The 27,522-nt window shown below is 42.5% G+C and overlaps 2 protein-coding genes across 11 annotated transcripts in view; both read right to left on the reverse strand.

The window, feature by feature from the left end:
• Window positions 1-364: 364 nt before the first annotated feature.
• On the reverse strand, window positions 365-19,034 carry GTF2H2 (general transcription factor IIH subunit 2). 6 transcript variants are annotated; one of them, XM_046666688.1, is made up of 17 exons: window positions 18,847-19,033; window positions 18,460-18,734; window positions 16,800-16,888; window positions 16,120-16,197; window positions 15,763-15,799; window positions 14,994-15,080; window positions 14,093-14,143; window positions 13,705-13,759; window positions 10,423-10,528; window positions 9,098-9,188; window positions 8,841-8,928; window positions 8,260-8,367; window positions 6,773-6,836; window positions 5,082-5,185; window positions 4,445-4,547; window positions 2,193-2,232; window positions 365-977 (listed from the first exon to the last, which is right to left on the reverse strand). In XM_046666688.1, exons 3-17 carry the CDS (start codon window positions 16,853-16,855, stop codon window positions 858-860), a joined length of 1,188 nt encoding a protein of 395 aa, XP_046522644.1. In that variant the 5' UTR covers window positions 16,856-16,888; window positions 18,460-18,734; window positions 18,847-19,033; the 3' UTR covers window positions 365-857. The 6 variants fall into 6 exon arrangements, with proteins under 6 accessions (XP_046522644.1, XP_046522645.1, XP_046522643.1 ...); XM_046666689.1 differs by lacking the exon at window positions 18,460-18,734; XM_046666687.1 differs by having other exon boundaries at window positions 18,460-19,033.
• Window positions 19,035-21,536: 2,502 nt separating this feature from the next.
• Window positions 21,537-27,522, reverse strand: part of OCLN (occludin) — a 49,253-nt gene continuing 43,267 nt past the window's right edge. For all 5 annotated transcript variants that reach the window (XM_046666440.1, XM_046666438.1, XM_046666441.1 and 2 more), the window contains exons 8-9: window positions 24,918-24,959; window positions 21,537-23,423 (exon numbers count right to left, since the gene is read on the reverse strand). In XM_046666440.1, the coding sequence (XP_046522396.1) occupies window positions 23,322-23,423; window positions 24,918-24,959 (144 nt within the window). In that variant the 3' untranslated portion in view covers window positions 21,537-23,321. The remainder of the gene's footprint in view (window positions 23,424-24,917; window positions 24,960-27,522) is intronic.

Below are 27,522 nucleotides of genomic sequence, written 5' to 3' on the forward strand. Positions count from 1 at the left end.
CTGGGCGCACTGTGGGGATCTGATGGGAACCTCATGCTTCAGGCGGCCCTGAGTGCCGTGACTCTTGAAACCGACAGCCCTTTGTGGGGCCCTGGAAGCTGTGTCTATGGAACTGTTAAGAGGGACAGTGGCTCCTTGAGGGCTACGGAGGGCCGCATGGCCTTGCACCACACTGTGCTGGGTGAGCTGCTATAAGGACTCCGCTTGGAGTGAGGACTTCCTGGGGCTGCCTCCTGGAAGCCTGCTCTGGTCTGTAGCCTCTGAGTGGACTGGTTCCAAGTGTGGCCACAGCAATCCTGTGACCCGGAATGTTTAGGCCTCAAAAGATCCCTGCTGGTCACAGACACAAACAATTTCAGGTGCATTAATTTTATAATTATATTCTGATTGTTTAGTTAAGCCAAAAAAGACCCCTTGGGTGGGTAGAGCAGTATATAATTTCATAGCTAGGATTCACTTCATCCTATGCTGAATTTACACATATACATAATTTTCCTTTTACACTAAAAACAAGTAAAAATAAATCACAGAGATTCTGTATTTAATTATAAAACAATGAAATTATCATATCAATTTAAGCATTATAAGTAACTGAAATACAATAATACATATGACTTTGAAAACGTAACTCAAAATAATAGTAAACAAACTAAATGAAGTCCTATTGAAGTCCAGGCGTTTCTGGAACACAAACTTTTAAATGCAATAAAATACTACATTTTCTTAGTAAAAAATTTCTTCAGTCAGATTTTCCTTCCAAACTGTTCCTCATGTTTTAATTGGCGTCTTTCCTAGAGTCATTTTCTTTACAACCACAGCGTGCTTTCCAGCACGCATATTGCGTGCGTGTGCGGGGGTCACACACTCGCAGGAGCCGGCATGGTGTGCACGCAGCCAGGACAACAGTGCAGAGAGTCGTGCACGAACACGTCGCAGTCCACGCAGAAGACATGCCGGCACACAGCGCAGACGTAGACCTGTGGGGGAGGGGCACACTCAAAAAGCGGCTCCAGACGTGAGCGCAGCTCAGCCGGAAGGCGTTCACGCGGCCGTCTCTGTATCAACTCCCCACCACTTTATTACTTCCAACGTCCTACAGATTCTCTAATCCAAGATGCCGCATTTTTTCCAAAAATATGACTCCTTAGAACTGACGGAATAACTTTGTTTTTGAGTCCTTAAAGTCTCTTCTATTACAAGACACAATTACTTCACTTTAAGAAACTATCTGGGGAAGACACATGGGCTTGAAATCAGTGCTAGTTTTGAATGCTTGGAGAGGTCATCTGACTAATTCAATTAAAAAGAGAAACAAAAACTTAACACAGATTTAGTTATTCCTAGAGAACGGCACCACAACTGAAAAAGTTATATTCTCCTTTTAACTAAACCATTAAGAAAAACGGCAAAAGACACCTTGTAAGACAAAGAAGAAAAACCCACTATTCTATCAGGATTACACACGTGGGTACTTGTGCCGTGGGGTAAAGCTCCCAGGGCAGCATCACACAGATTCAAATTCACCGAATCTGAAACAGCACAGAAGAGGGTGCGTTCCTAAAAATTATCGAATGATTCCAATGGTTCTAGTGAGGGTGACGCTCCTGACGTCAGAGAAGCACGTCAAACTCAATAAATTGTTTTATGAAATGTGAGCACTGAATAAACAAGCAATCCTTCCAACTAATATTTTATACAGTTTATAAAGTATAGTTTAAAATATGGACAGGTAACTAAACTAATAAAAAACTAAAACCAGACAGGGATCTATCCTATTTGCTTCTTTATATAAGTTTATATATTCAAAGTGACCACCTTCAAAATTTTTAAAAATATTTCTCACTGGCACAATGGGGACTAAGCTTAGGTCTGTGGCCACCTTAAGTGGGAACTCAAAGTGAGTTCTCACAGAGCCTGAAGGACAGTTTGGAGAAAACACTTTCAAACCAAATGCGGGTCATCGTGCAGAGTGAAGGCCGTTTCAAGCACTAAGACAGCGGCATGGCAGTCAGCCGCAGAATCGCAAAAGCACCGCTGAAGCTCCTGTGCTCCACTCACCGCCCCCTGGGTCGCTCGCCTTCTGAGAACAAGCGATAGGAGCCTGGGCTTCAACAATCGACGGAAAACCTGTAACACTCTCCCTTCAGCATTTCCTACACAACACCTAACATTTACAAAGCACAGGGACTTACATGCTGGTCTTTCAGTTCCCCCTGACATCCATAACAAAATCTGAAAAACAAAGTTTAAGAATCATTTTGTTTAGAATTCACTCATTAAAATAGCTCAGCAAAATCTCAACAAGAATCCTTCAGTTAATAAATAATTATCTTTATACATGACTTTTAGGTGAAAGACAGGGTTAAGAGCACCAGCAATTTAAGAAAATTCCAGACTATATCCCAAGGTCATCTGACAGTCAGCCCCAAACCCTACGTGGAAAAAAACACTTTCTGTTATTTCCATCCAGGCTAACCAGGGCACGCCTTCTCCCTGGGATTCCGCGAGGGACCGAGCCCTGCGGAAAATGACTTAGGACTGTCTTTCACCTCCCAAAGACAGCAGACACCTGGTCCCATGCTAGACGGACAGGAGTTAATTTATTGAACGTAACAGATGCCTAAGGGATTCATTTTCAAGGAATAGTGTAGAGTTAGAAGTTCTCAAAACGCACTACAAAATGCATCAGTTCCCTGCCTCCCCCGCTCCTCCGGATCCCCAGGGCACACGCTTTCAAACTCCTAGCTGTCTGAGCGTCACCTGGGCTCAGACGCTCTCCTGCTTTGTTCACAGGCATTAGCCATGAACTGCAGAAGACGAGAACTTAACTCTCTTTCAACCCTCCTGAACCAATCGCACACACATGCTTAACTAATGTCACTCCCAATTCTTTCTATGCACTTCGATCGTTTTGGACAGAATGATGTTACATGTTTATTTTATATGACTATATAAACATATTCAGCTCAGCCACGTAATACTTTTCCTCTGCAAAACATTTTTTCCTGAGTTAGTAACTGTATTGTTCTTCACAAGCTTAGTTTTCTGTGGGGCCCCAACCTTTCCCTGAGAAGCCTAAACATCCTCTGGTTACATTCACCACATCGGGAATTCTATAGTTTTTGTCCTCTTGGTGACACCGTCCCTGGAGCATTCTGACCTTCTCCAAACTAGGCTGGCCGTTCCCCACAGCTGACACCCACTGCCACTCTGGGATCTCTCCTCACCATCATCCTCGGGCTTTCCTTAGCCACTTCTCTGTCATTCATTCTCTTTCTCAGTTCCTTTGAATCCTCTCTCCCACAGCTTCCCCAGAAAGTCTCTGAGAACTTACAAGTCTGAAAATATCTTTACTCTACCCACATTTAATTGATAGCTTGGCTGGGCATATAATTTGGGTTGGTAACAATTTTTACTCTAAATTTTGAAGGAAACTGCTCCCAGATCCAGCATCCAGCTCATCACAGGGAGTGATGAGAAGTCAATTTTCATTCCAGATTATATGACCTAATTTTCCCTCTCCAGAATGTCCAGGGTTGGTATCTTGTTGTGTATTCTGAAATTTTACAACGACATACTTTATATATGTTAGGCACTCGACAGTCCCTTTCAATCTAGAAAGTTCTGTGCCTCAATAGTAGAAAATGAAACTATTTCTTTCCTACTCTTCATTTGACCTTTTCTTCATTTCTCTTATTATTCTGATCTTAGATCTTCTAGATAAATTCTCCAGTTTTATACCATGGATATAATCAGCAAATGCTACAAATCAGGGCTTGTTCCTTCTTTCTGGAGAGCTTATTTACCTGTATACCACCACTCTTACTATCCACAGTTGGGTTCAGGGAAACTAGTACATTTCTGGAGACCCGGATCTGTCTCATGATGAGTCATTTCATAACCAAGGCATTCTGCATCTCATTTTCTCTATTAGAAGTAATCTTGCCCAGGTTAACATGACTATCTTTTTTAATGTAGTAACAACGTATTCAAACATTCTGTTGTTAGTGCTGCCGAGTGGATCCCGACTCCTGGCAACCCTGTGGACAGCAGAACTGAGCCTTGCCCGGTCACTCTGCGTCATCCTCTCTCCTTCCGGTGCTCAATCAGACAATGCTCCTCTGCTATTCACAGGGCTCTCATGGCAATGTTTTCAGAAGTGGGTGGCCAGGTCCTCCTTGTCTGTCTTAGTCTGGAAGCTCTGCAGACCAGTCCACCATGGGTGACCCTGCTGGTATTTGAGATCCTGGTGGCACAGCTCTCAGCATCACAGCAGAAAACAGCCTCCACAGTGTGACCACCGGCAGACGGGTGGTGTGGCTCCCTTGCTGGGACATGAACCCAGGCCACAGTGGTGAGAGCGCCAGATCTTAACCACTAGACCACCAATTCAAACATTACTTTACCGCTTATAACAGATGTAAATTAACCAAAACTCATGTACCTTTCTCCATTATGTTCTTCTAGGGGAATTTCTTGAAAAGCATCCAAAGGAAATAAATGATGGTAAGATCGTGCCAAATGGGGAGCAGACACCAAAGTCAGACCTAACGCAGAAAGCAGAGATGTGTTTAATAGCCCAAACCTCATGAAGATGGCCGCTGAAACATCAAACGATATAACTCAGGCTAAGTATTTTCAAATCTTTTTTAGAACTGCAGATATTTATGTCTTCAGTTTATTACCCGTGGCCATAAAAGGAGATTCCAGGATGGAGTCTTGGTTCTGTCAATAAGTGTGTGACTTCTCCTTGTATATTTGCTTACTTGTAAATGAAATAAAATTACATAATTCTATTACTTCCATTCCTCATTGTCCTTACATATATTTATCTTATGAAGGTAAGAGCTGCAAAAACGTCTCCTAGATCGACTGCACTGCCCTTAAAGAACACACTTTGTTCAGAAAGAGAATCAGGAACCTCTTCTGGAACGCCACTCAACGAGAAAAGGAACCTACTTCTCTTCTCACAGATTAAACCCAGAAACACAGGCAGAGCTTAATACTTACATTATTTTAATAGCAATGTAAGAAAGAAGTTATTCAAGACTAATTTAGATAAGGAACAGCTGGTCTCTCACCACAGATTTTACATTCCACAGGCAGCTCACAGTACTTCGCCCGGCACTGGGGGCAGAAATAGCCTCCCAGCGTAAGTCCCGGCTCGGAGCTGCTATCCAGATGCCTGTGGGGGGAAGACAGAGCACGTGAAGAGTCAGAGCAGAGGGACGTATGCGACCTGACGCTAGAACCCTGACAAGTTGTTTCACAGCTCACTTAGACGCTTTGTTCACTGTCTTTTTTTCTCTGCATTTTTGTTTTGAGTCGTTTCCATTAACGTCTTCGAGTTCACTGCCCTTTCCTCCTTCAGTGACCAACCTGCTATTAATCCCATCCAGTGTACTGTCATCTCGGACAGTGTGTTCTTCATCTCTCTTCCATCTCTCTCCTGCTCATGTTCTCCTCTGCTTTCCTGAACGTAAGGAGTCTATTCACAACGGCTGTTTTAGTGTTTTAACCTCTTGTCCGCTTATTCTATCAACTGTGTTACTTCTGGCTAGGTCTCTGTTCTACAATTTTTCTCCTTGTTATGGGTCACATTTTCCTACTCCTCTGCATGCCTGGTCATTTTTGATTGGCTGCCAGACACTGCGAATTTTGCTTTGTTTTGGGTGCTGGCTTTTTTTTGTATTCCCTTAAATACATTGGGGCTTTTTTTGGAATATATGTAAGTAACTGGGAAGCCATCTGCTCTGTTGGAGACTTCTTTGAAGCTTGTCAGGCTGCCCGGAACAGCTGTTAGTCTAGGGTGGATCAGGCTCCATCCCCCGGGGTGTTAAGAGGCCTGTCCACACTGACTGGTGGGAACGTGACCTGCTCCGGCCATGGGAGCTCAGGGACGGTTCTGGCCGTTCCTGTCCCATGGTTCTCCGCCGGCCTCTGGGAGTTCCCTCACAGGAAGGTGCGGCCCAGCACTCAGCCTCTGCAGCTCTGGAGAGCTCTCTGGGCAGCTCGTTACTCTCTAGACTCTCTCTGCAGGATTACGGTCATTTCAGCCTCCCCCAACTCTGAACTCCGTTTCTTTGAGGGAGAAGATGTCCAGGCTCTGTGTCGACCCCCCACCCCACACGGCAGCTGGGAGATGCTCCCCAGGCTGCGAGCTGCGTCACAGGGCCCACCTTGCCTGCCCACCTCTTTCAGAGATCGTCCCTGCACTGCCTGCTGCCAATGCCTGAAAACACGGTTTTGTGTATCCTGCCCGGTTTTCTGGCAGGAGGCAGGAGGGTAAATCAGTCCCTATTACACCTTTAACCATGCAGAGAGTAGTCTTATTTGTGACTTTTAAGAATCATTTTCTTAAATTTAGTTTTGTTTTATAATTATGTAAAATGTAAAGCTCTGAAGTTAAAACAAGGTATATTCAGGAAAACCTGGGGTCTAGCCCTTTGCCTTTCTCCACAGGCCGCCTCAGTAAACATGTTTTAGTTTTCACTTTTTATTTCCATTATGTTGTTATTATGAGGCAAACCCTCTCCTTAGGTGGTTGGCAGCATCCTGCCCACTTTTCTCCACCTCGCTGTCTTACTTACTCACACGTCTGAAGATGGCGCCACAGGAGTATAGAGAGAGTCCTCACTCCTTCTTACAGTACAGACAAGGCAATCTTTGACAAAAGTCATCACATTCTGAGCCCGTATTTTAAACTTATAACTGATAGGAAGAATTAAAAGTGCAGAAATAGTATCACTGACAGCTTCAAGGTTTCACTTACGCCATGCTGAAAGACGGTTTTGCATCTTGATCAGACAGAGAAGCAATTGTATGCTGAGGAAATCCTTCACAGAAGAAAAGAAGTTACTTTCTTTTTCCAGGAAAACGGCAAAATTATTCTAGGACTAGGAACCTAAAAATGCTCCTACCAGAAAGCCCACAAAGTTGCACAAAAGTTGTCTCTCCTGCCGTTTAGACGTGTTCATCACAGCTGGTCCAATGGACTGAAACTCCAGGTCATGAGACAAATTGAAAGTGGAGGGAACGGGGGAGAGCCGCCTGTACACCCGCCCCCATCTGAAGGTCACATCCATATTTTCTAATTTAGCAACAGTTAACACACACTGCTCTTTAAAAAGAAGGTGTCTGTAATTTTTAAATAGTTTCTAACACAACGGAGGAGTCTATTCAGAGGCTGCCTTCACTTTATGTAAGAATATACTTCCATGTTTAAAATTTTGGAACCCCCAAATCCATGTAGTGTTTCTATTTACATTTTTAAATTATGAAAATAAGGCCAAGGAAAGCAGAAACCATCAAAAAAAGAGAGATTAGATTACATAAAAATTTAAAATCTATCTGCACATCAAAACAAATTAAAGCAAAAGTAAATGACCAACTGAAAAAACATTCACAAGAGGTGACTGAAAACGGGTGGACATTCCTAAATGGCTCTAACAAATCAACCTGAAGAATAAACTATTATAAGTTTAAATCACAACTTTAAAATGGGCTAAGAAAATGTATCAGTAAATCAAAGAAGACTAGCCAACATAATATCTAAATGTAGTGTGCTTCATCTGTATCTATCAGCCCTTGCGACATAAGGAGACAGACGCCGATATCAGTCTATGGATGAGCAAAGAGGCTGACCAGGACTATAAACGGCCAAAAACAAGGAAGAAAAGCATTCCTCTGACAGTTAAAAAATGCACATCAAACAAGGAGCTTCCTTTTATATTTAAAAAGTTATGCCTTTTTCAATTATAAACATACAAAATTTTCAGAAAATAGAGGAAAATAAAATTTTTTTTAAATGATGCAAAACCCATCATTCTTGTCCTCCAGGAAGAAAGCACCTTCGTCAGTGTCACATGCCCTCCACAACTGGCTGTCTTTGCACACTTTGCCTCACGCAGCTTTGACCAAACAGCACATACGATTTTGTAGCTTATCTTTTAAATTTCTTAATACAACAAGGATTTTTCTATAAACCCAGTTCATTATACCTTTACAGCCTTACAAACGAAAGAAAGTCAGTAGTGTTCTCTGAGGGAGAGCTACAGTGGTTTTCATTTATTCTTACTTCTCTGTATTTTCCAAAATTGCTTCAACAACATAATTTTCTCTAATTATAAAACATTTGAGTTAAAAAAAGAAATTCTTAAACATTTAAATAACTTGTGCAAATGAAGATACAAAGTCTGATTTGAGCTAAAACATATTTTTAAAATGCCTATTTTAAAATAACACAAAATAAACACTTACCCATACGAATAAGCGAGCATTCAGAATTTGAGCTGGCAGGAGGGGGACTAACGTGATGTGTTAGCAATTCTTTGTAATGGCTTTCATCTAAAATAACATGGTATGTGCCTAACAAGACGAAAAATAAAAGAAAAAGAAAATCAGCTTTCCAGACTTAAGAACAAATTACAATTTCTATGCAATTCTGTAAAAGTTTTACCATCTGAAAACGTACATTTTCAAAATAAATATTAGAGTTAAAATATCATTCTTCAAACACTTCTATGAATAACTATAATTACAATTTAATTAAAGTCAAGTTGTAAGATCTTTACAAAATATTACGTATAGTGAAATTTGTAGCTTTTCAAGGGTTTTATTGCTTCCTCTAAACACTGACATAACTACTGAGAATTCCTTGCATTTTGAGATGCTACCTTACAGAATCAATGATATATTTAAGGTGACTACCCATATTTTGGACTTCAGGACATACACTGATTTGAGTCTAGTAAAAACAGATGAAAACCGTAATTTAATGAACAAATTGTTACGTCTTACATAGTAATGATGAATAAACACTGAAGATTCCAGACACATACCACCAGTTTCACGAGCAAGCACGGTGCAGACCCGAACCTCGGCAGACAATCCAATCACAGACACGCGAATTTTAGCTGCCTTTAGCGTCTTCACGAAATCCACATAAACAAAGCGTTTCGGGGAAGGAAAAAAACAATGAAGAATTAGTGTGTTTGAAAAAAGGACAGAATGCTCTGAAAACTAGTAACAAGTTCACTACGGAATTCTCTTTAGTTTGTCACTTTCACTTTGACTACAGAGGAACTGCTGGCCCTACCTTGATGAGGTCATAGATGTCAGACGGGTCGCAGGTTGTGAGGCTGCTGAAGATGATCAGGACTTCTCGACTCGTGTGGCCGGGCATGTGTCTAAGGAAGGGCAAATGCACCCCAATTGTGTAAAGCAAATTACACTAACGAACCGCCTCCCCAGTAAGAACAGCACACACAGCTCACACAGTTAGACTACAGAACATCTCACCTGTTTCAACAGTACAAAGGAATGAATTGTGAGTATATTCCTAATACCTTAATGTGAATTTTTCTAAAGTTAGCTACACACTTAAAAAAAAAATTCATCGATTCATTCCATAAATATTTACTGAATCCTCTTTTAAGTTCTGGGGACAGAGTGACAAGCAAGACTGATGAGGCCCTCACACTGTGAAGCTCACGTGGCAGCAGATTTGTTCCACACCAAGTCTATGGTGCACCCTGGCAAGTGTGACACCACCACCTGGATCCACCTCGAGGTGGACCCGCGCGGCCTGGCAATAGTAACCATCTTCCTTTTTCAAGACTCTAATTTAACCACATGGTGATTCAGAGTCAAAACAGTCATAAACATTAATTTTTGTGCACCATTCAATTAAATGAGGGCGTACGGGATTTTATCATGTGATGAGCTGTTTTCCCCCACATTAAAGAGAGATTTGTATGCTTTTTGGGGCAATCCTATCAGTTATTTACAGCTTTCCCACTATAGCTTCACTGGCAGGCTGGCGGCTTTCACTGTGGAGGCTGCTTTCGTGCCTCCTTTTACGAGTTCTACCTCCTCATCTCCTTCAAAACCAGAACAATACCTAAAGGTGTAAGTATCGGAGGCAGGACAGACTACCCGGGGATAGAACAGACGAGCCTTAACCATAGGGAATACTTCCTTTGGGGTCTTAGCTGTATTCCACATAAAGTTAAACTTCCTGGGCAAGTGTGCTATTAATTTTCAGATGTATCACAAAATAAGTTAATAACAGTCAATAAGTGTACAACAAACTCACAATTATTACATGACATTAAATTCCATATACAATCAATTTCCAATAAAATGTTTACTCATCAACATATTTCTTTTGTACTAATACCGCTACAGTTTTAATGATATTTTTCTAAAACTTTTAAGGCTGTACCCCACCAACTAAAATGTAAAATAAAAATCAGTAACCAACACCATACTAAACATCATAAATGACATTACACATTTCTCTCAGTAACGTTTTCATCATAGTTGAGTTTATGGAGATACCTATTAACACATGATCATTTCAACTTAACTCATTCAAAAAACTTTGAAACCAATGAGAAATAATGAACGTGAAATACTAACTTCAGAGTCTGCATAGCCATGCTCAAGGAGTTATAAAGAGACGGCTCTCCATGGCACGTCATAGCCACGGCTTTCTTCAGAGACATTATGTGTTTCCTCGGGCTCCCTAAAACAGAAATGGAATAATCCACTTTAAATCAAATTCTGTATATACATACAGAACAGAAATTCATGTTTCTCCCAAAATTTACAGGTCTATGATATTAAAGAACAAAATCCCTTCAATTTACATTTTTGGTAAGTTGCACTTTTATCAGAAATGTTTGTTACATAAAGTCTCATTTCATACTGAAAAAGAGAACACAACCTATCTTTTATCTATTAGCACACTTTTAAGTAATATCAACTTAGAGCACATAACCTTTTATGTTTAACATTTCCCTATTTCACCATTATTTTCACATTTTAACACCTCTGAAGTCAGGATGTGTCCGACAATCCCCGGCAGGCAAGCAGTGGTGGACACAGCCGTCACTGTCTGCTCGCGAGCCAACCTACGAATGGCTATTGACATGCTGTGGCTTCCAGTGCATTATGTACACTGTTTGTGCCATTCATGTTGAGTTCAACTGCAATTTAAAGTGCTTTCAGAAATGCTATTAATAAAAAAGGTTATATTTTTATGTAGAAAGGCACGGGGCAGAGCAGCGAGGTATAAATTTGTTATTAGTGGCAATTCCTATTTTCCTTTGGGGTAAAAAAATGAGAGCTTCACAAGACCTAAGAAAGGAGAATTTCCACAAATAGACAAAGTGTGTTATCTGCTGACTGAATAACATCTGAAAAGATTGTCCACCTCACGTCAAGTAAACAAATGAAGGGAGGAGAAACCACTGAGTTGTTTCTAACAGTTGACAGACACGCCAAATGACCAAAAAGCTGGTGTGAACAAGCCCCAGATCATGTGACATGGCATCAAAGTTTAACTGCTGGTGTTTCCTTCTCGATGGCTCATAAAATAAAGGTATCTTACAAATGAGGGAATCTGACATTCAGTGAAATATGGTATTCTTCAGACACTTTCTCCCATTCAACACTGTCTTCATATTAATTAATGATAATCAAAACATCTTTAATTGATTTTCTCATATAGCACAGTTCATCAAACTACCTCTATAGTGTTGAACATTTATTTCCTTAATGTTGAACATTATTTCCCTATCAAATTAACTTAACATTTAACTTACTAATATTGTCACATTAAACATACCATTGCAAAGAGCATATTTGTAAAGCAATGCCTTTTTAAATTTTTTCACAATATTTCCTAAGTATAATTCCAAGAAACAACCATTTTTACGGCTCTTTTCCCAACAATGTTAAACTAATTAACCAGACTATCAGCACTACACATACCAGTTTCTCCACGGTTCAGCAAGCAATATACTGCTTTTGGAACTTTACTTTGCTCATTTAAAATATATACAATAAAACGTTGCTGAGTGGTTTTGTTTTTGATTACTTGTTTGGCTAAACTTTTTTTTTTTTTTTTTTTTTTGCTGAGGAAGATTCCCCCTGAGCTAACATCGTGCCAATCTTCCTTTATCTTACAGTACGTGGGCTGCCACCACAGCATGGCCACTAACAGAGCGGTGTAGGTCTGAGCCCAGGAACCAAACCCAGGCAGCCAAAGTGGAGCATGCTGAACTTAACTGCTAGGCCACTGGGGTTGGCCCTAAACTTTCTTCTTCAATAGTTATTTCACTTTTTATTCTAGTATGAATTATCTGTCTTGTCTATTCATCTTCTTGGAACTTCTTAGTGTTCTTATTTATCTGAATAAGTTCTAAAGTAGTAACCATCCGCCATATTTAATACATGTTGCATTTACTCATAGCATCATAAAATTTTAGAAATGAGAAATGTCTTAGTCAAATCACTCATAAGTGAGAAACACATGTAACAAGCTAAATGATTGGCCCACAGACATGGCCCACCCAACGGCAGGTCCAGCACTCGCTTATCTCCGGGCTCTCTATCCACTTGTGTCTCTACCACACCACACAACACACGTGTTTCATCTCCCACTGTGTTGTGAGCATAGGGAAAAAGCATCCATCACTGTTGGCGAGGTTTACAGCGTGACTCTGACCAGAGGGAGAGAGGGCACCTTCAAGAGGCCTGTCAGCATCTCCAGAAGCTTTTCCTTCTCTACACATGACTTCCCCAGGACCAATAGAAAACCACCATTAATTGAGGGGGGAGGGGTGGCCCTACATCCTTTCCTTGGGGAACCATCCTCCCCCCACTGTCTAACAGTCCAGCTTAGACCACGTGGTTCAGGGGAAGCTCATCCTGCTCCCATCCGGCTCCAGGCACAGACATGCCATCCAGGCTACCAACAAAACACTTCAGCTCCCCGGCCACTCGGACTGCTCATGGACGGGCAGACGATCAGCAGGGTCACGAAGAGTCCCCACTGAGACCTGTGCTGAAGCTACAGGCTACGAGGGACCCGTAAGCCTGGGGCTATGAACAGGCATGGTTTCACCTCCCAGAAAGCCTACGAGAGCATGAAGCCAGACAGAGCCAGGACCCTGGAAACAACTGTACGTGAAATCAGCCACCTTCGAACATGAGCCAAGAATTTCACTCTGCGCTTACGCTATCTTGAGATTTTTTGGGGGGTTGCTTACAATTGAGTTTCTTGGATCACTGCAGGCTAACAGACATTTCACTCCTTACTGCCAGAGTGAAAAACTATTAATGATGAAAGCATGTCACTTCTCTCGTGTGCTCTGGTGGGGAGGAAGGGTTGAGAGCCACATTTAAGGGATAGTGTGTTTCACAGAAAACAGAATTAGTGATGTAAATTTGTAACAGAACATATCAAAGCAAATAAAACCTGACATTATTATCTTCTAAGAGAATAAAATTCAGTTAGGCATGTCACGCAAGCAGAAAAATTGAATCATTAACAACTACAATTCAATTTTCATTTGAAATACTCTGCTCTTTAGAGGTTTAACTTTTAAAAAAATTAATTTTAAGATTAAGTGGATTTTCTGAATGGTTACAATAATTTTATCTTAATACTCTGGGGACAAGAATGTACAGATCTTAAAAACACATCTACATCCACTGCGACACTATTCGCCAGTGTGCAGAGCTCCATGTAAAGAGCTCATCTCAGACACCGAGGGTCTGACGGAGGGCTTATGAAGGGCCCACCCAAGGCAGGCGGGCAGGCTCTATTCCACTTCCTAGGTGACCGCAGGAACAGGGCACGAGTTGCGTAAACGCAGCCGAGGCCCCGAGTCCTGGAAGGGTGGTTATGCGTACCTGAGAGTTCTGTCAGCTTTTCAGCTCTTTTACTCTTCGTTATAATTATTCCAATCTCCAAAGAAAAACAAAAATGATCATTAATTTAACGAATTATTTCTTCTTGATAAGAATGTACATAACTAAAATAAATTAGTAATTTCAAAGGAATAAGTAACGTGAGAAACTTGTTCTCACGAAGCTTTTGACATAAATCGAGCTATGAGTTCACTGTACGTTATTTAACCTCTAGAGTTATATTGCTTTTCATTAATAATTGTACCAGAAACTGGTACACGATCTGGACCATTTAATAATTCATAGAACGTATGCCAAATATTTTAAAAATAAATCATACTTGCAGTCATATCAGGAATCCAATTCTGAATTCCACTGCTTATATACATACCTGACTAATAGGATTTTGATCAAAATATTCCTCTACGAAGTATTCCAACAACTGTTTAAAGAAAACAAAGCGGAAATACTAAGGGCAAAATAACAACCACAGAGAACACGTCTTGTGAAACCTGTTTATCAAAGCATTGCTTCTCATGATTTTTTTTTCTTGAGGAAGACTGGCCCTGAGCTAACAGCCATGCCCATCTTCTTCTATTTTATATGTGGGATGCCCGCCACAGCATGGCTTGATGAGCGGTGCCATGTCCGCACCTGAGATGCGAACTGGCGAACCCTGAGGAGCTGAAGTGGAGTGCACAAACTTAATCACTACACCACCAGGCTGGCCCCTTTCTCATGATTTTTAAGCTTTCAGATTTAAAAAAAATCTTTAGTAGTAAAAATACTAAATAAATAAAAATAATAAATTTTAAAATATTAAATAAGTAAAAATCAAAATATTAAATAAACCTGAATTTGAAGTGGTAAGTGACGAGACAGGTTTGAGTGGGCCTTAAAAGATGGAGCCATCTGGACACGTAAGACAGAAGCGACTAAACAGGAAAAGATCCACTGCAGACAGAGACGGGATCGCGAGCAGAACTGAGGACCAGCTCTGATAAACCAGGAGGAACCTGCGTGTCTACAGGCTGAGGACACCGAGCCAAGGAAGTCAAAGGAGAACGAGATTCAACAGCGGGAAGGGACAACCGACAAAGCGAGATCCCGACTCGGGTGGAAGGCGGAAAGCAGAGACTTAAGCAACCAGCTATTCGTTACCATTTCCCTCAGGGACCGCTAGCACTTCTCCTTGGCTGTAGTTTGCATTCACTCAGAAAAAAGAGAAAGCATTCCCTGAAAATTCAGTGTCCTTCCCCCACTGACAGTAAATTAGAACGACTCTACTGTACCTTTAAAGTACACGTCAGTCTATTTGGCTTTAAATCTTGGTCTTCCATTGTTCTCGATCCATCTACTACCACATAAAGATGGCGCATCTACAAACAAAAACACAAATAAGGACAACTTTCTTTTTCTTTTTTTTTTTGTTGACGAAGATTGCCCCTGAGCTAACATCCATGCCAATGTTCCTCTATTTTTTAGATGTGGGCCGCCAGCAGAGCATGGCCACTAAGAGAGTGGTGTAGGTCCATGCCCGGGATCTAATCCCAGGCCACTGAAGGGGAGCACGCTGAACTTAACCACTGGGCCACCAGGGCTGGCCCCAGGACAATTTTCAAATATATTTTTACCACGAAGTAAAAATGGCATTTAGTATTCACACATTCTACACATGTATTTTTAATATATTCTTCTATTTATTTTTTTAAAGATTGGCACCTGAGCTAACAACTGTTGCCAATCTTTTTTTTTTCCCCCCCAAATTCCCCACAGTACATAGTTGTATATTTTAATTGTGGGTCTTTCTAGTTGTGGCATGTGGGATGCCGCCTCAGCGTGGCCTAATGAGTGGTGCCACGTCCGCGCCCAGGATCCAAACCAGCGAAACCCTGGGCCACTGAAGCAGAGCACGCGAACTTAACCACTCGGCCATGGGGCTGGCTCCTAAGATACTCTTTTAAAAGGTTTGTTGTTTCACTCTTATTTATTCTATCAAGCCAGAATGTTTCTTCAACCCAAACTAGTTCTGTACCAGTAAAGGAAAAAATAACAACATACCATTCCAAGTCGAACTTGTCCATGGTGCTCAAATACTCTGTTAAAATTATGCAAATATTTTAATGGAATACCACATACTACCCGAAAGAATCAGTACAACCATTGAACTAACCTGCATTTTTTAGGGAAGTTCAATTATTAACTTATGGGATCCACATAATGACAGGCGTTTTGGAAGTCCCTGGAGACCCACTGCCCTGCTGAGCCTCTGGGTGCTGGCTCTCCCCATTCAGAGGCTACAGGTCAGTTTCCCGGAAACGCAGCTGAACGCAGTCCTGAGCAGTGGGTACAGGGGCACCCCAGGCTTAAAGCAATGTATTTTACCTTTTGTAACACACTTACAAAAAGTTCACATACCTTTTTCTCTTTGCTTTAAAGAGAATATCTTCTATTGTAGCTTTAAGTGACCCTGATTCATCTTCTTTAAGAATCTCCCTATAAGCAATAATTACTCGTTTGAGAGATAAGCTAAAAGTTTATTAACCCAAAAGAATGAAAACATATGTCCACACAAAGAATTGGACGTGAATGTTCACAGCTGCAGTGTTCATAACAGCCAAAAACTGTAAACAATCTAAATGCCCACCAACTGGTGAATGGATGAATAAAAACGTGGTATAACCATGTAAGAGAAAGCTCTATTCAGCAATAAAAGGAATGAACACTGATGCACGCTATAACATGGCTGAGCCTTGAAAAGTGCATGTTAAGTGAAAGAAGCCCGACACAACTGACCACATATTACATGATTACATTAAACCATGTGTCCAGAAAGGGCAGAGACAGAAAGTAGATGAATGGTTGCCCAGGGCTGGACAATGGAATTAGTCGTAAATGGGCATGACGGATCTTACTGGGGTCACAAAAACGTTCTAAAACTGATTTATGGTGATGACTGCACAACTCAGTAAATCTAAAAATCACTAAATTATAAATTGAAACAGGTGAATTTTAACGTGTAAAATATACTTCAATAAAAAGCTGTAAAAAAAAAAGACAATGCCCAAAAGAGAAGAGAGTAATAACGCCTTGCTCACCATGTTCTTTCATAACCTCCTTCCCATCGCTTAGTTCTTTCAGGTTCCTCATCCATTTTTTTCTTAAATGTATTATATTATTCAACATCCTGTAAAAATCATTAGATTGTGAATTTTCTAAAGATGTTTGACACCAAATGTATACAATCAAATTTGAAAAGTAAAGAGAGAGAAGTGAACATACAAAGTAAAAAACTCAGACTACAAGGCCATCTTATTCTTTGCAGCTTATTTAGTAATTGTTGGATGAAAATACTTTACAAAAATCCTCATGGAACTCATTTTTCCATCAAGAAAGAATATGAATGTTTATGCGCAAATATGGCACCAACAGAAATAAGCATCTTTTTATAATTACAAAAAACCAAAAATACATTATAAATGTGTCCTAGGACAGGACCACAGAATTATGGGAAGTGGGTACGGGCACAGAAAACAAGATCAGCCACAACGGACGATTGTTAGAGCTGAGTGACAGACGCATGGTGATTCATTGTACCACCTCTCCACCTTTGTGTCTGTGTGGACTTTCTCACAATCAACGTTTTAAAATGAAGTTTATTATTATTTATTAGTGGTAAATGCTCGTGGCTCAGAATTCAAAAAAAGGACATAATATTAAACTTATACTTTGATCTCAACTACCAAAGGATAAAGGAAATACTTAGTAATTCAATAAATAGGACAAATGGTTCATCGGGATGATAGGATTAAAGATGACTGGCTTTTTGCTTCTTTATTCTTTTCTGTATTTTCCTATTTTCAATATGAACATGTACTTTTTAATAATCAGGGATAAAACGTGCTGGGGGGAACCGACTAACCATAACCAAGCAATAAACATCCCCACCCCACGCTCCACTCTCAGCTTCCTTCCTCCGTAAAGGAACCCTAAGTGCCAAGACCACAAGGACAGAAGAAACCCCACCCCGGGGGGCGAAGACTAACTGTGATGAGGACCAGAACCAAGACCTGACCCTCCATTACACATTGCTGCTATAGATTTACAGATTTACAGATCTAAAGAACTGACCTATGAATGGACTCCCGGAATTCAAACCCACTGATAAGAGGGACATGGCTTTCCCTGCATCGCAGCTCCCCGCGGCCCCGCTGTCCCGGGTCACCGGCTCAAGTCCGGCGTGTCACTAAGACACCAAGCCCGGGGCTGGAGACCCCGATGCGGGGAGCCGGTGACCCGCTCCAGCACCCCGCAGCAGCAGAAGGGGCTTAACCCTAACGCCCGCGCTATTCCCCACGCCGACCGCGCTGGCGCCCGCGGGCTCACGACGCGTGCGCCGACACGGCGGCCACCCCGGACGCCTGACCCTCCAGGCAGGCGGCCTCTGTCTCCTGCGCAAGCCGGGCATCACCGCGCGGCCGGCTCTCAGGCTCGGGTCCCCGCGCGGGGCCACCGCCCCCCGCACGTGCACGCGCCCACCCCGCCTAGAGGCCCCTCGCCGTGCGCCCCGCGGGCACCGGGGACTCGCGGGCCCAGGCGGCCGGGTCTCCGGGCGACAGCTACGGCGGGGACAGCCGCGGGGCAAAGGGAGCGAGCCGCGCTCGGCCTGAGGGACGGCAGCAGGCGGCCCCACGCAGCGCCCGCCCCCCGACGCCCGTCTCCCGCCGCCGCAGCCGCGGGAACCGCCCGCGCACTCACCAGGCCCGCCGGAAGCCGCTCCGCCCGGAAGTTCCGCCAACCCTCTCTGAGGGCGCCGCCCAAGTCCTTCCGCCGTGCGCGGGGCGGGGGCCCGCGCAAACGTTCCGGCGGCCGCGCGGAGCTGACTCGGGGACTGCCGGCGACCGTGGTGTCCGGCTTCCCGCGCCGAGAAGGAGGGCGGCGCTGCAGCCTGCTCCCCGCCCCACCTGCGCCCCTCCGCGGCCCGCGCCTCCACCTTCTCGGGGGTCCTGCCCCAAAATCACAGAGGAGCCATGCTGCGCGGGGGTGCAAAGATCAGACCTGGGTTTGAAACCGGGCTCTGCCTCTAAGCGAGTAACACCCAAGTCTCAGCTATGAAATGTGGGCCACCTGCCCTACAGCGCTCACCATCAGTGGCGGCTCCGCAGCCAGCCCCTCATTTCTCCCCAGAAGACGGGGTCCCCCTGAGTTTGCACCTTGTCGGCGAGAGGGAGGGGAGGGAGACGGGCATCGCTGATGTCTTCCTCCCGGCCTCCCCGCCTCCGTGACTCCTGCGGAGACTCACGCAAACTCCACGCTTTCTCCTTTCCCTTCCACCCTCCCTTCCATCCACAAACTCCACACTTCCTTTTTCCTCCGTTCTGATTGGCCGTTCTGTTAGAGGGATGCGTTCCTATAGGACAGCCGCAACCCCAAGCCCCGAACGTCTTGCTTAATGCTTACTAGCAGTCTGGGAGAAAAAAAAAATTTCAACGGAAAACCAGGAAAAGGACAGTGGAGTCCCCAATAAAATTAAATTGAAGCGTATTTGTGGAGAGGCTAAATCATTCAAGCTTTTCCCACCTGTGAAGTTTACTTTCCTCCGTATAGATTTTAGTCACAGGTCGTGACTCAGCTAGGTAATGGTCCTAAGGCAAAACGAAACGCGTACACCTGTGGTGATCCCTTCCATAATCATGACTGACACAATATTCTAATTGTGCATAAAGTGGTATAACAAAGTGATCCAACCTAGCTAGATGTTCCAACTTGTAAAACTAAGGAACAACTATAAAGAATGGCACAATCTGTTCTTCGCCCACGGGTGGCTGACACAGTCCAGCGAGTTAGGAAATTCATGAGCAGCTCAGCCAGTGGAGTCAAGCTGAAATTCAAGTTGTGCCACTTCAGGGACTGGGAGAGGCAAACCTGCCTATTGTAGTACCTTTAGATGGACACTAAATCATTCAAAACCTCCAGAATCGCTTCAAACAGTATCTAATAATCCTTATCTTGATATGTAATTTGTCTTTTACAGCATTTGTTCATCATCTATGAGTATGCCCAGCCTAATGCAGTTATCTGTCAAGAATTCAAACGAATTTACACCCTACAGCTGCACCCAGCAGACGAAGCATGTGGGGATTGGGACGATAAATATACTTTTAAAATAGAATTTGCCTTTGAAAAAGTTGTTTAAAGTTTCACCTTCTGGCTTTGGGAAATAGGTCTAACTAGCCATATATTACTTTCTGACAAGGACTATTGTAAGTCACACATTAACTACCTTCCTAACAGCTATGAGATTAAGTACAAACATCTCAACAAACAAGCACACTGATGGACAGGAAGGCTAAGTAATTTGTCCAAGGTCACACAGCAAGTGATTGCTGGAGAGCAAAGCAAGAATAGGACAACACACACAGGGGAGAGCAAGCAGGCCTGTAGCACCAACCAGAAATCTTTTTTAGGATACTCTTCCACATTTTATTGCAGTCATACACACACACAATCATGATTATGCGTCTATGTCCTAACTCCAAAGTGGCATTATTTTAACACAGTGTTTTCTAAAAACTACCGAACTTACTTGGGCATTTTTATTCAGGAAAACTATGCCCGTTAGGAGAAATGCTGACAGAATGAAATGCAGGAAGGATGATGCAGTCCTCCATCTAATCTTCTGTCCTGTCCTATCAGAGGTCACATGGTGAGATCACATTCTGACAGCTCCAGCTGAGCCTTCCCCAATGTCCAGAGGAGACGCTTCCAGTCACAGCGCTGCAGCAGGAGAACGTGTGTGAGGCCCTCCCACAGCCCCAACCGAAGCGAAGGTCCTGGAGCCACGATTACAGAACCCTTCCGCCCAACCCCTCTTTACACATATATCCTTCAGATAGTTCAGAGGAAGCATGTTATGTAATGAGAAGTACTTAAAATGCACTCAAAATAGGATATTTTATTAACATCAAACAGGAACCCCACCCATTAATTTATTAACAAAGTCAACCTAGAATGGAGCATAGAACCCAATATTCCAACAGACAGAATCTAAGCTAGATTCCAGTCCTAGCTTAGTCACTTGCTTGTGTGACCATGGACCAGTTAACCCATCAAATCATGTTTCCTTGTCTGTAAATGGGAACGAGAAATGGTTACACATCAATGGACTGTTGTAAGGATTAAACGATATTTCAAGTGTATATGTGTACAATGTAACTTGGACTATAAATACTAATACATTTATTTCAAGAAATACAAAGCATATATGATAAAACTAATATGTTATTTCTAGGTGGTGGGTACATGTTTGCTTATAGTTTTTCTTATTTCTTTCAATTTTTCAAAATAGAAATAAAAATATTGATCTTATATACTTTTAATACAGAATCACACATTTAAGGGACTCACTCTATGGAAAGAACCTTCACCAGATGGATCACATGCTTCCACAAAATCTCTGGAACAATGGTTTATAGCAGAAAGCAGGATGTAGACATAAGAATCACAGAAGATGAGAGACGAAAGAGACCTCTGAAATCTAACTGAAACTTCTTATTTTTCAGACTAGAAAACTGCTCGAGTGGCTTTTCAAAGTTACATCTAGCTAGTTAATGCCAACCCCAACAGAAACACTCTGATGCTGGCTCCTGAAGTGGTCTGTATTTTTTTTTTTGCTGAGGAAGATTCACCCTGAGCTAACATCTGTTGCCAATCTTCCTCTTTTCACTTGAATAAGATTAGCCCTGAGCTAACTTCTGTGCCCACCTTCCTCTATTTTGTATGTGGGTCGCCACCACAGCGTGGCCACTGATGAGTGGTGTAAGTCTGCACCGGGGAACAGAACCCAGGCTACTGAAGCAGAGCATGCCAAATTTAACCACTAGGCCATGGGGCTGGCCCCTGAAGTGGTCTCTAGTGTACCACATTTGAAAAATGATTTTCTTATTTTATTTTAAAGTCCAATTTTATGGCACAATTTTACAACACGAACACGCTATTTGATTTTTTGCATTCCACTGAATAGTTTTTGTTTTGTCAGAACATGGCAAGCTTGCCTTTGTAAACTAAGTACATTGACTTCAGAGAACAAGAGATTATACTTTAACACATAAAAATCAGTCAAGTTGCTCAAGAGTCCTTACCATTTGGTTTGAATCCAAAAAGGATAAAAAACATAAACTATTCATTATCTTTTGTAGTAAGTACGTACAGCACATGGAAAATTAAGAATTTCTTCAATTTGAAGAATGAATCAGTGTTATAATGGAAACATTTAAAAATTTATCTTTGGACAATGATTCAGACTTGTATATAAAAAATTATATACGTAAATGCCTGAATTGCATACCAATGATTTAAAGATTATTCTTTAAAAAATTTTCAAAGAAAAGAGTTCTAAACTGGGGGATAATCACATCAATTTGGCTACCAGCTACATGCCCAGTGTTATCAGCTAATTTTACTTAATAAAAATTTGAATTAAAAAAAAAAGTGCTGAGATTTAAGGGCACCATTTGAAGTAATTTGGTGTTTTGTGGTGTTTTGTATTCCATTTCAAGACCAATCGGCCATCTTACAGCCAAAGGACCAGGAATCCAGCAGCCAGCACAGCACCCAAGACAGATTAAAACAGCAACAGATACAACTGATGAGTGTAGTTTTCGACAGCTTAGTATGAACAGCACTAACGACGTCAAACAGGTATATTATAGGAAGAAAACCCCAGGTTTAATACCTTATAAAATATGTACAGAACTTGAACATTTTTGTGAGATACAATTCAAGTCACAGTTGAATTATAAATGTAATCAGATACTCTGATAAATGAAACAGCCTAGTTGGTTAAGAAAAAACATATGTAAACCATAAAAAGATTAAAAAGTATTTAAAAATACAGAAAATTCTAACCAGTAGGTTTAAATTCTGATTTAAAAAGTCAATGTATATTTACAATCTTTAAATTTCACAATTTGTTACTTTAACATGATCTTTCACCTGGATAACGTAAAACAATAAAAAGCTTCCTTAACCATTTATACACAGAAAAAAATCAGTAGGGAGGGTGGTAGAACACAACGTCATAGTAGCTAAAATATGGAAGGCCAGGGACTGCTCAGTGAGTCGGAGAACAGACTTGACCCAAAGTGCGAGCTGGCCGACAGGCTGTGCCCTTCAGAGACGTCACTGCAGGGACCCACGCTCCTCATTTGAACAGGAGTGATTACGAATGACCGTGATGCGAAGGGAGGACTCTGGGAGGATTAACAGGATCACCGATGCGAACTGAGGAGCACTCAGATACAACGACGCGACCGCCCAGGATATGAAAGTTCACAGCACTGTTCTCTCCGGAACCTTCCTCAAAGGGTTAAAGACCTCAAACCACAGTTAGTTCTTAATACAAGAACCAGTGTTTAAAGCATGAAATCCTTAATTGGAGTGTTCAGCCCAGTTGATTATCAAAAGCTATTTATAAAATGCATCAATACTGTCATATTAAAGCTACCAGCACTCTGTTATGATCACAAAGGCCTGGGCTCCCGGTCAGTCCAGAGTCATCTGCCTCTGCCAACACCGCAGAGACGCCCGCTTCATCTTACTCTCGGTGTGGCGCCTGCCGCCTAGGTTTTCCGTCTGTCATAGTCTCCAACCATCTTCTTGATGTGCGACAATTTGCTCTTCAACTGCTTGCAGTAATTCCTCTTACTTTTGTAATCTGCAGACTGAAAAGGAAAAGAAATGAACTAGGTAAATTGAACAAGGTAAAAACGAGTTATGTGTCAGCCGCTGGGAAGGCAGAGGTGAAGAGACAAAGGGGAATATTAGTATATAGAATTGCTGGGGGTGTTAAATGGAGTCACACCTGTGGCAGCATCTCGGACCACACGGGTGGCTAATTCTCTTTGCTCTCTCGGATCTTCTAACCTGGGTTTGACAAAGGATACGTTTATTTCTAATGATTTGTAAAGTCACCAAGAAAACTTACTGGCCTTTCTGCTAATACGTTACCTAAAAAAAATCAGTACAACAAGAAACTGATGATATGGGTTGACCTGGGAAAGGGAACTGGTGAAGGAGGCTGAGACAGGAAAGGTTGCTATATGCCCTACTAAACTCCTGCTTTTAAATCATAATGTTCTGCAATTAAAAAAAATTCAATATAAAATCTTTTAAAAACAAAAAATGTTTTAAGTCCATAAAGACTGGTGATGCCAAGTGTTGGCAAGGATGAGGAGCAACTGGGATCTACACTGCCTGGTGGGAATGTGTTACACAAAGCAGGAAAGCTGTCTGACAGTGCCGACCCAGGGCTGGATGCACACGTGCCAGGTGACCCCGCAATTTCACCCCTAAGTATAAACCTAACAAACGTGTGCACGTGTGCATAGACACCCATAAACACGGACCGCAGCTGTACACCAAAACACGAATGGGTCTCACCAACGTAATACCAAGCAAAAGAAATCACACTCTAAATACATACTGTGGGATTCCCATTTATATAAAGTTCAAAGTAGGCAAAACTACTCGACCATGTTAGAACGAAGGATGTTAGAACTTAGGTACCTCTGGGGTGAGTGTGAAAACTGGAATGCAATACAAGGGCAATTAGGATGTGATTTCTTTTTTTTTTTTTTAGATTGGCACCTGAGCTAATAACTGTTGCCAATCTTCTTCATTTTTTTTCCTGCTTTTTCGCCCCAAATCCTTCCTGTACATAGGTGCATATATTTCAGTTGTGGATCCTTCTAGTTGTGGCATGTGGGACACCACCTTAGTATGGCCTGATGAGTGGTGCCACGTCCGTGCCCAGGATTCGAACCGGTGAAACCCTGAGCCACTGAAGCAGAACATGTGAACCTAATCGCTCGGCCATGGGGCCGGCCCCTAGGATGTGATTTCTTGATCTGGGTGCCAGGCAAAGGTGTGTGGCTGCTTTGTGGAAGTTTACCAAGTTGTACACCTATGATTTGTCTACTTTTCTGTATGCACACCTCGACTTAAAAAAAAGTTAAAAAAAATCAGTATCGGTTGTAGCTGCAAATGACCAAAATTAAGGTTCCAGCCTCTCAGTTACAGTTTTCCTCTTGCAATTACAGGGCCTTCTGTCTATAATCAGTGCAGGTGTGACCGGGGATTCAGTCATTCTAAAGGTTAAAAGGGAAACACATCACTAGCAGTTCCTCCTCAAAGAATCTTACAACGCGAATACTTACCCCCTTCACTTGCTTCAGCCTGTTGTATTCATCGGCAGCAGCCTGTTATGAGAAACACAAAGGAATATGCTTAGCGGGGCATTTCCTCTTTCAAAAATAACATTCCTGATGTTGTATTTTGGAGCTAAAAATGCTAGTTGATGACAAAAATATAGGGAATTAAGAGAAAGTCTTAAAGCTCTTAAAAGTGTTGTGGTCACCAGGAGGGCCCGAAGGGACCCGGTAAAGAGACATTCACAGCAGTAAGCTATTTCCCACGTTCCATCCGTGAAGGCCAGAACCCGTCAAGGCCAGCACCCGTCGTTCCGCTGCCTCTCAGCTCCCCCCGTGCCAGGTCGTGCACCCGCTGACACCACAGTCTTGTCAGGCACAGCTCCGACCAGGGTAGTCTCATTAGAACTGGGCTGAACTCCCCATTAACTTCTCTACTAATCTAGTCTCCTACCCCTTCCATTCTCAGTGCCTGTCATTTGCAATCCTTTAAATCTAAGCATGCTGGTGCTTCCAGGTTTCTACCATGTTCTCCTTATGGCCGTACTCATGCACCCAGTCCCCTGCTGTCTGGGGAGCTCATAATGGTCACCTCCCAGTGAAGCCTGCCCTAAACTCTCTGGCCCCCCCGTGGACTCCATTCCTTCTGAGCTGTTAGTGACAGTGCTGCCGGCACTACTGTGAACACAGCACCAGTCACGTCGCCCAGCGGTTTAGATGCCAGTTTCTCTCCTACAACAGGAGCTCTTCGAGGGCAGAGACGGATTTATTTATGTTTCTAACCTCAGCATTTCCACATCATCAGGGACACAATCACGATCAACATACGTTCACTGAGTTGAGAAGGTTTATGATGACGCCACACAGAAGCCATGAGAGAAGACAGACTATATAGAAAGCAAATACTGCAAAACTGAAAAGCAGATCACCTCAATTAAAAATGGCAAAGCAGGGGGCCAGCCCTGTGGACAAGTGGTTAGGTTCATGCACTCACTTTGGTGGTCCGGGGTTTGCCGGTTCAGAATCCGGGTGCAGACCCGCACACCACTTGTTAGGCCATGCTGTGGCAGCATCCCACACAGAAGAACTAGAAGGACCTACAACTACAATATACAGGTGTGTGCTGGGGCTTTGGGGAGAAAAAAAAGGGGAGGGGGAATGGGCAACAGACGTCAGCTCAGGGCCAATTTTCCCCAGCAAAAAACAAAAACAAACAACTCAGCCTTTAAAAAAAAAATGGCAAAGGGTTTTAGTAAAATCAATATGAAGTGATGAAAAAAGTTTAATTACTAATATCTAAGACACAAGGCAGTCATTTTTCAGGCACAAAAAGTTAGTGAGCTGTGGGTCAAATGGGCCCTCAAGAACATAGCCAGCAGGAATGCAGCTGGCATAATCTTTCTGGGGGGCAGTTTTGCAACAAAACTTTAAATGTACATCATCTCTGACTCAGATACTTCACATTCTGGCTAGATAAGCAGCCAAGAGTACAGAGATAAGGAGGCTCCCAGGGTGTTACTGGGGCAGGTGTGCGTGTGTGTGCTGGGGGGAGACCACCTCAGAGTCACCCTCTATAAATGGAACTTCAAGTAAATTATGGCACAGCCATAGGAACGAAAATTGTGTAGCTATAAAAATATTCTTTCAGTAAGTAGATCTTTTCATTCATGTGAATTGAAAACAAACTATTGTTGAGTAAAAAAAGCAGGATATAAGCAGTGCCAGGAAGTACTGAAAAAGAAAACCCCCCACAATGATGGGGCTACAACATGGGAGGCAACTGAAAGCATTCCCAACAGTCAAAGCTGTAACAATTCGAGCAACAACATAAAGTGGTGTTGATTATACGCCACAGTATAAAACAGATACCATGAGTCCATACTGATGTAAAAGACGGACTAAATAAATAGATAAACACATGGCAGGAAGTGACAAATTTCCCATGCAGAAGAATTCCAAACAATCTGTGCAGGTCCAGTGCCTTTAAAGAGCTGGAGCATAACTCCCCACTCCTTAAGTGCCATCCATGCACAGCGACTGCCTTCCAAGGAGAGCAGCATGGAAAGAGGGATTAAGAAGAAAAGAGTAGGGGCTGGCCCGGTGGTGTAGCAGTTACGCTCGCGCACTCTGCTTCAGCAGCCTGGGGTTCGCAGGTTTGGATCCCGAGAGGAAACCTGCACACTGCTCATCAAGGCATGCTGTGGCAGCGTCCCACATACAGAAAAACAAAATAAAGGGAGAGTGGCACAGATGTTAGCTCAGGGCCAATCTTCCTCACCAATAAAAAAATTAAAAAAAATAAAAGAGTAACTTTACCTAGATAAATACTACCTCAACAGGTGATCGAGGGAAAAAAAACTATCATGGAGTAAAAGAGTAGGAAGGCTAAAAATAAAACACAAGATGATTCAATGTAGAAGACCGTGTGTGTCCAGTCTTGCATGGACGGGACAGCTTAACAACTAATATTTTGGTGACAACTAGGTGGCAGAATTTAAGGCAATTTATTTTCCTGTATGCAATTCTGTATTATCCCAATTTTTTATAGAAAGAATGAACTGTGTTTACAAATAGAAAAAGTAATATAGCTGTTTTCTTTTAAAGAGGAAGGGAT

Source organism: Equus quagga, chromosome 7, assembly GCF_021613505.1.
Source record: "Equus quagga isolate Etosha38 chromosome 7, UCLA_HA_Equagga_1.0, whole genome shotgun sequence".
NCBI lineage: Eukaryota > Metazoa > Chordata > Mammalia > Perissodactyla > Equidae > Equus > Equus quagga.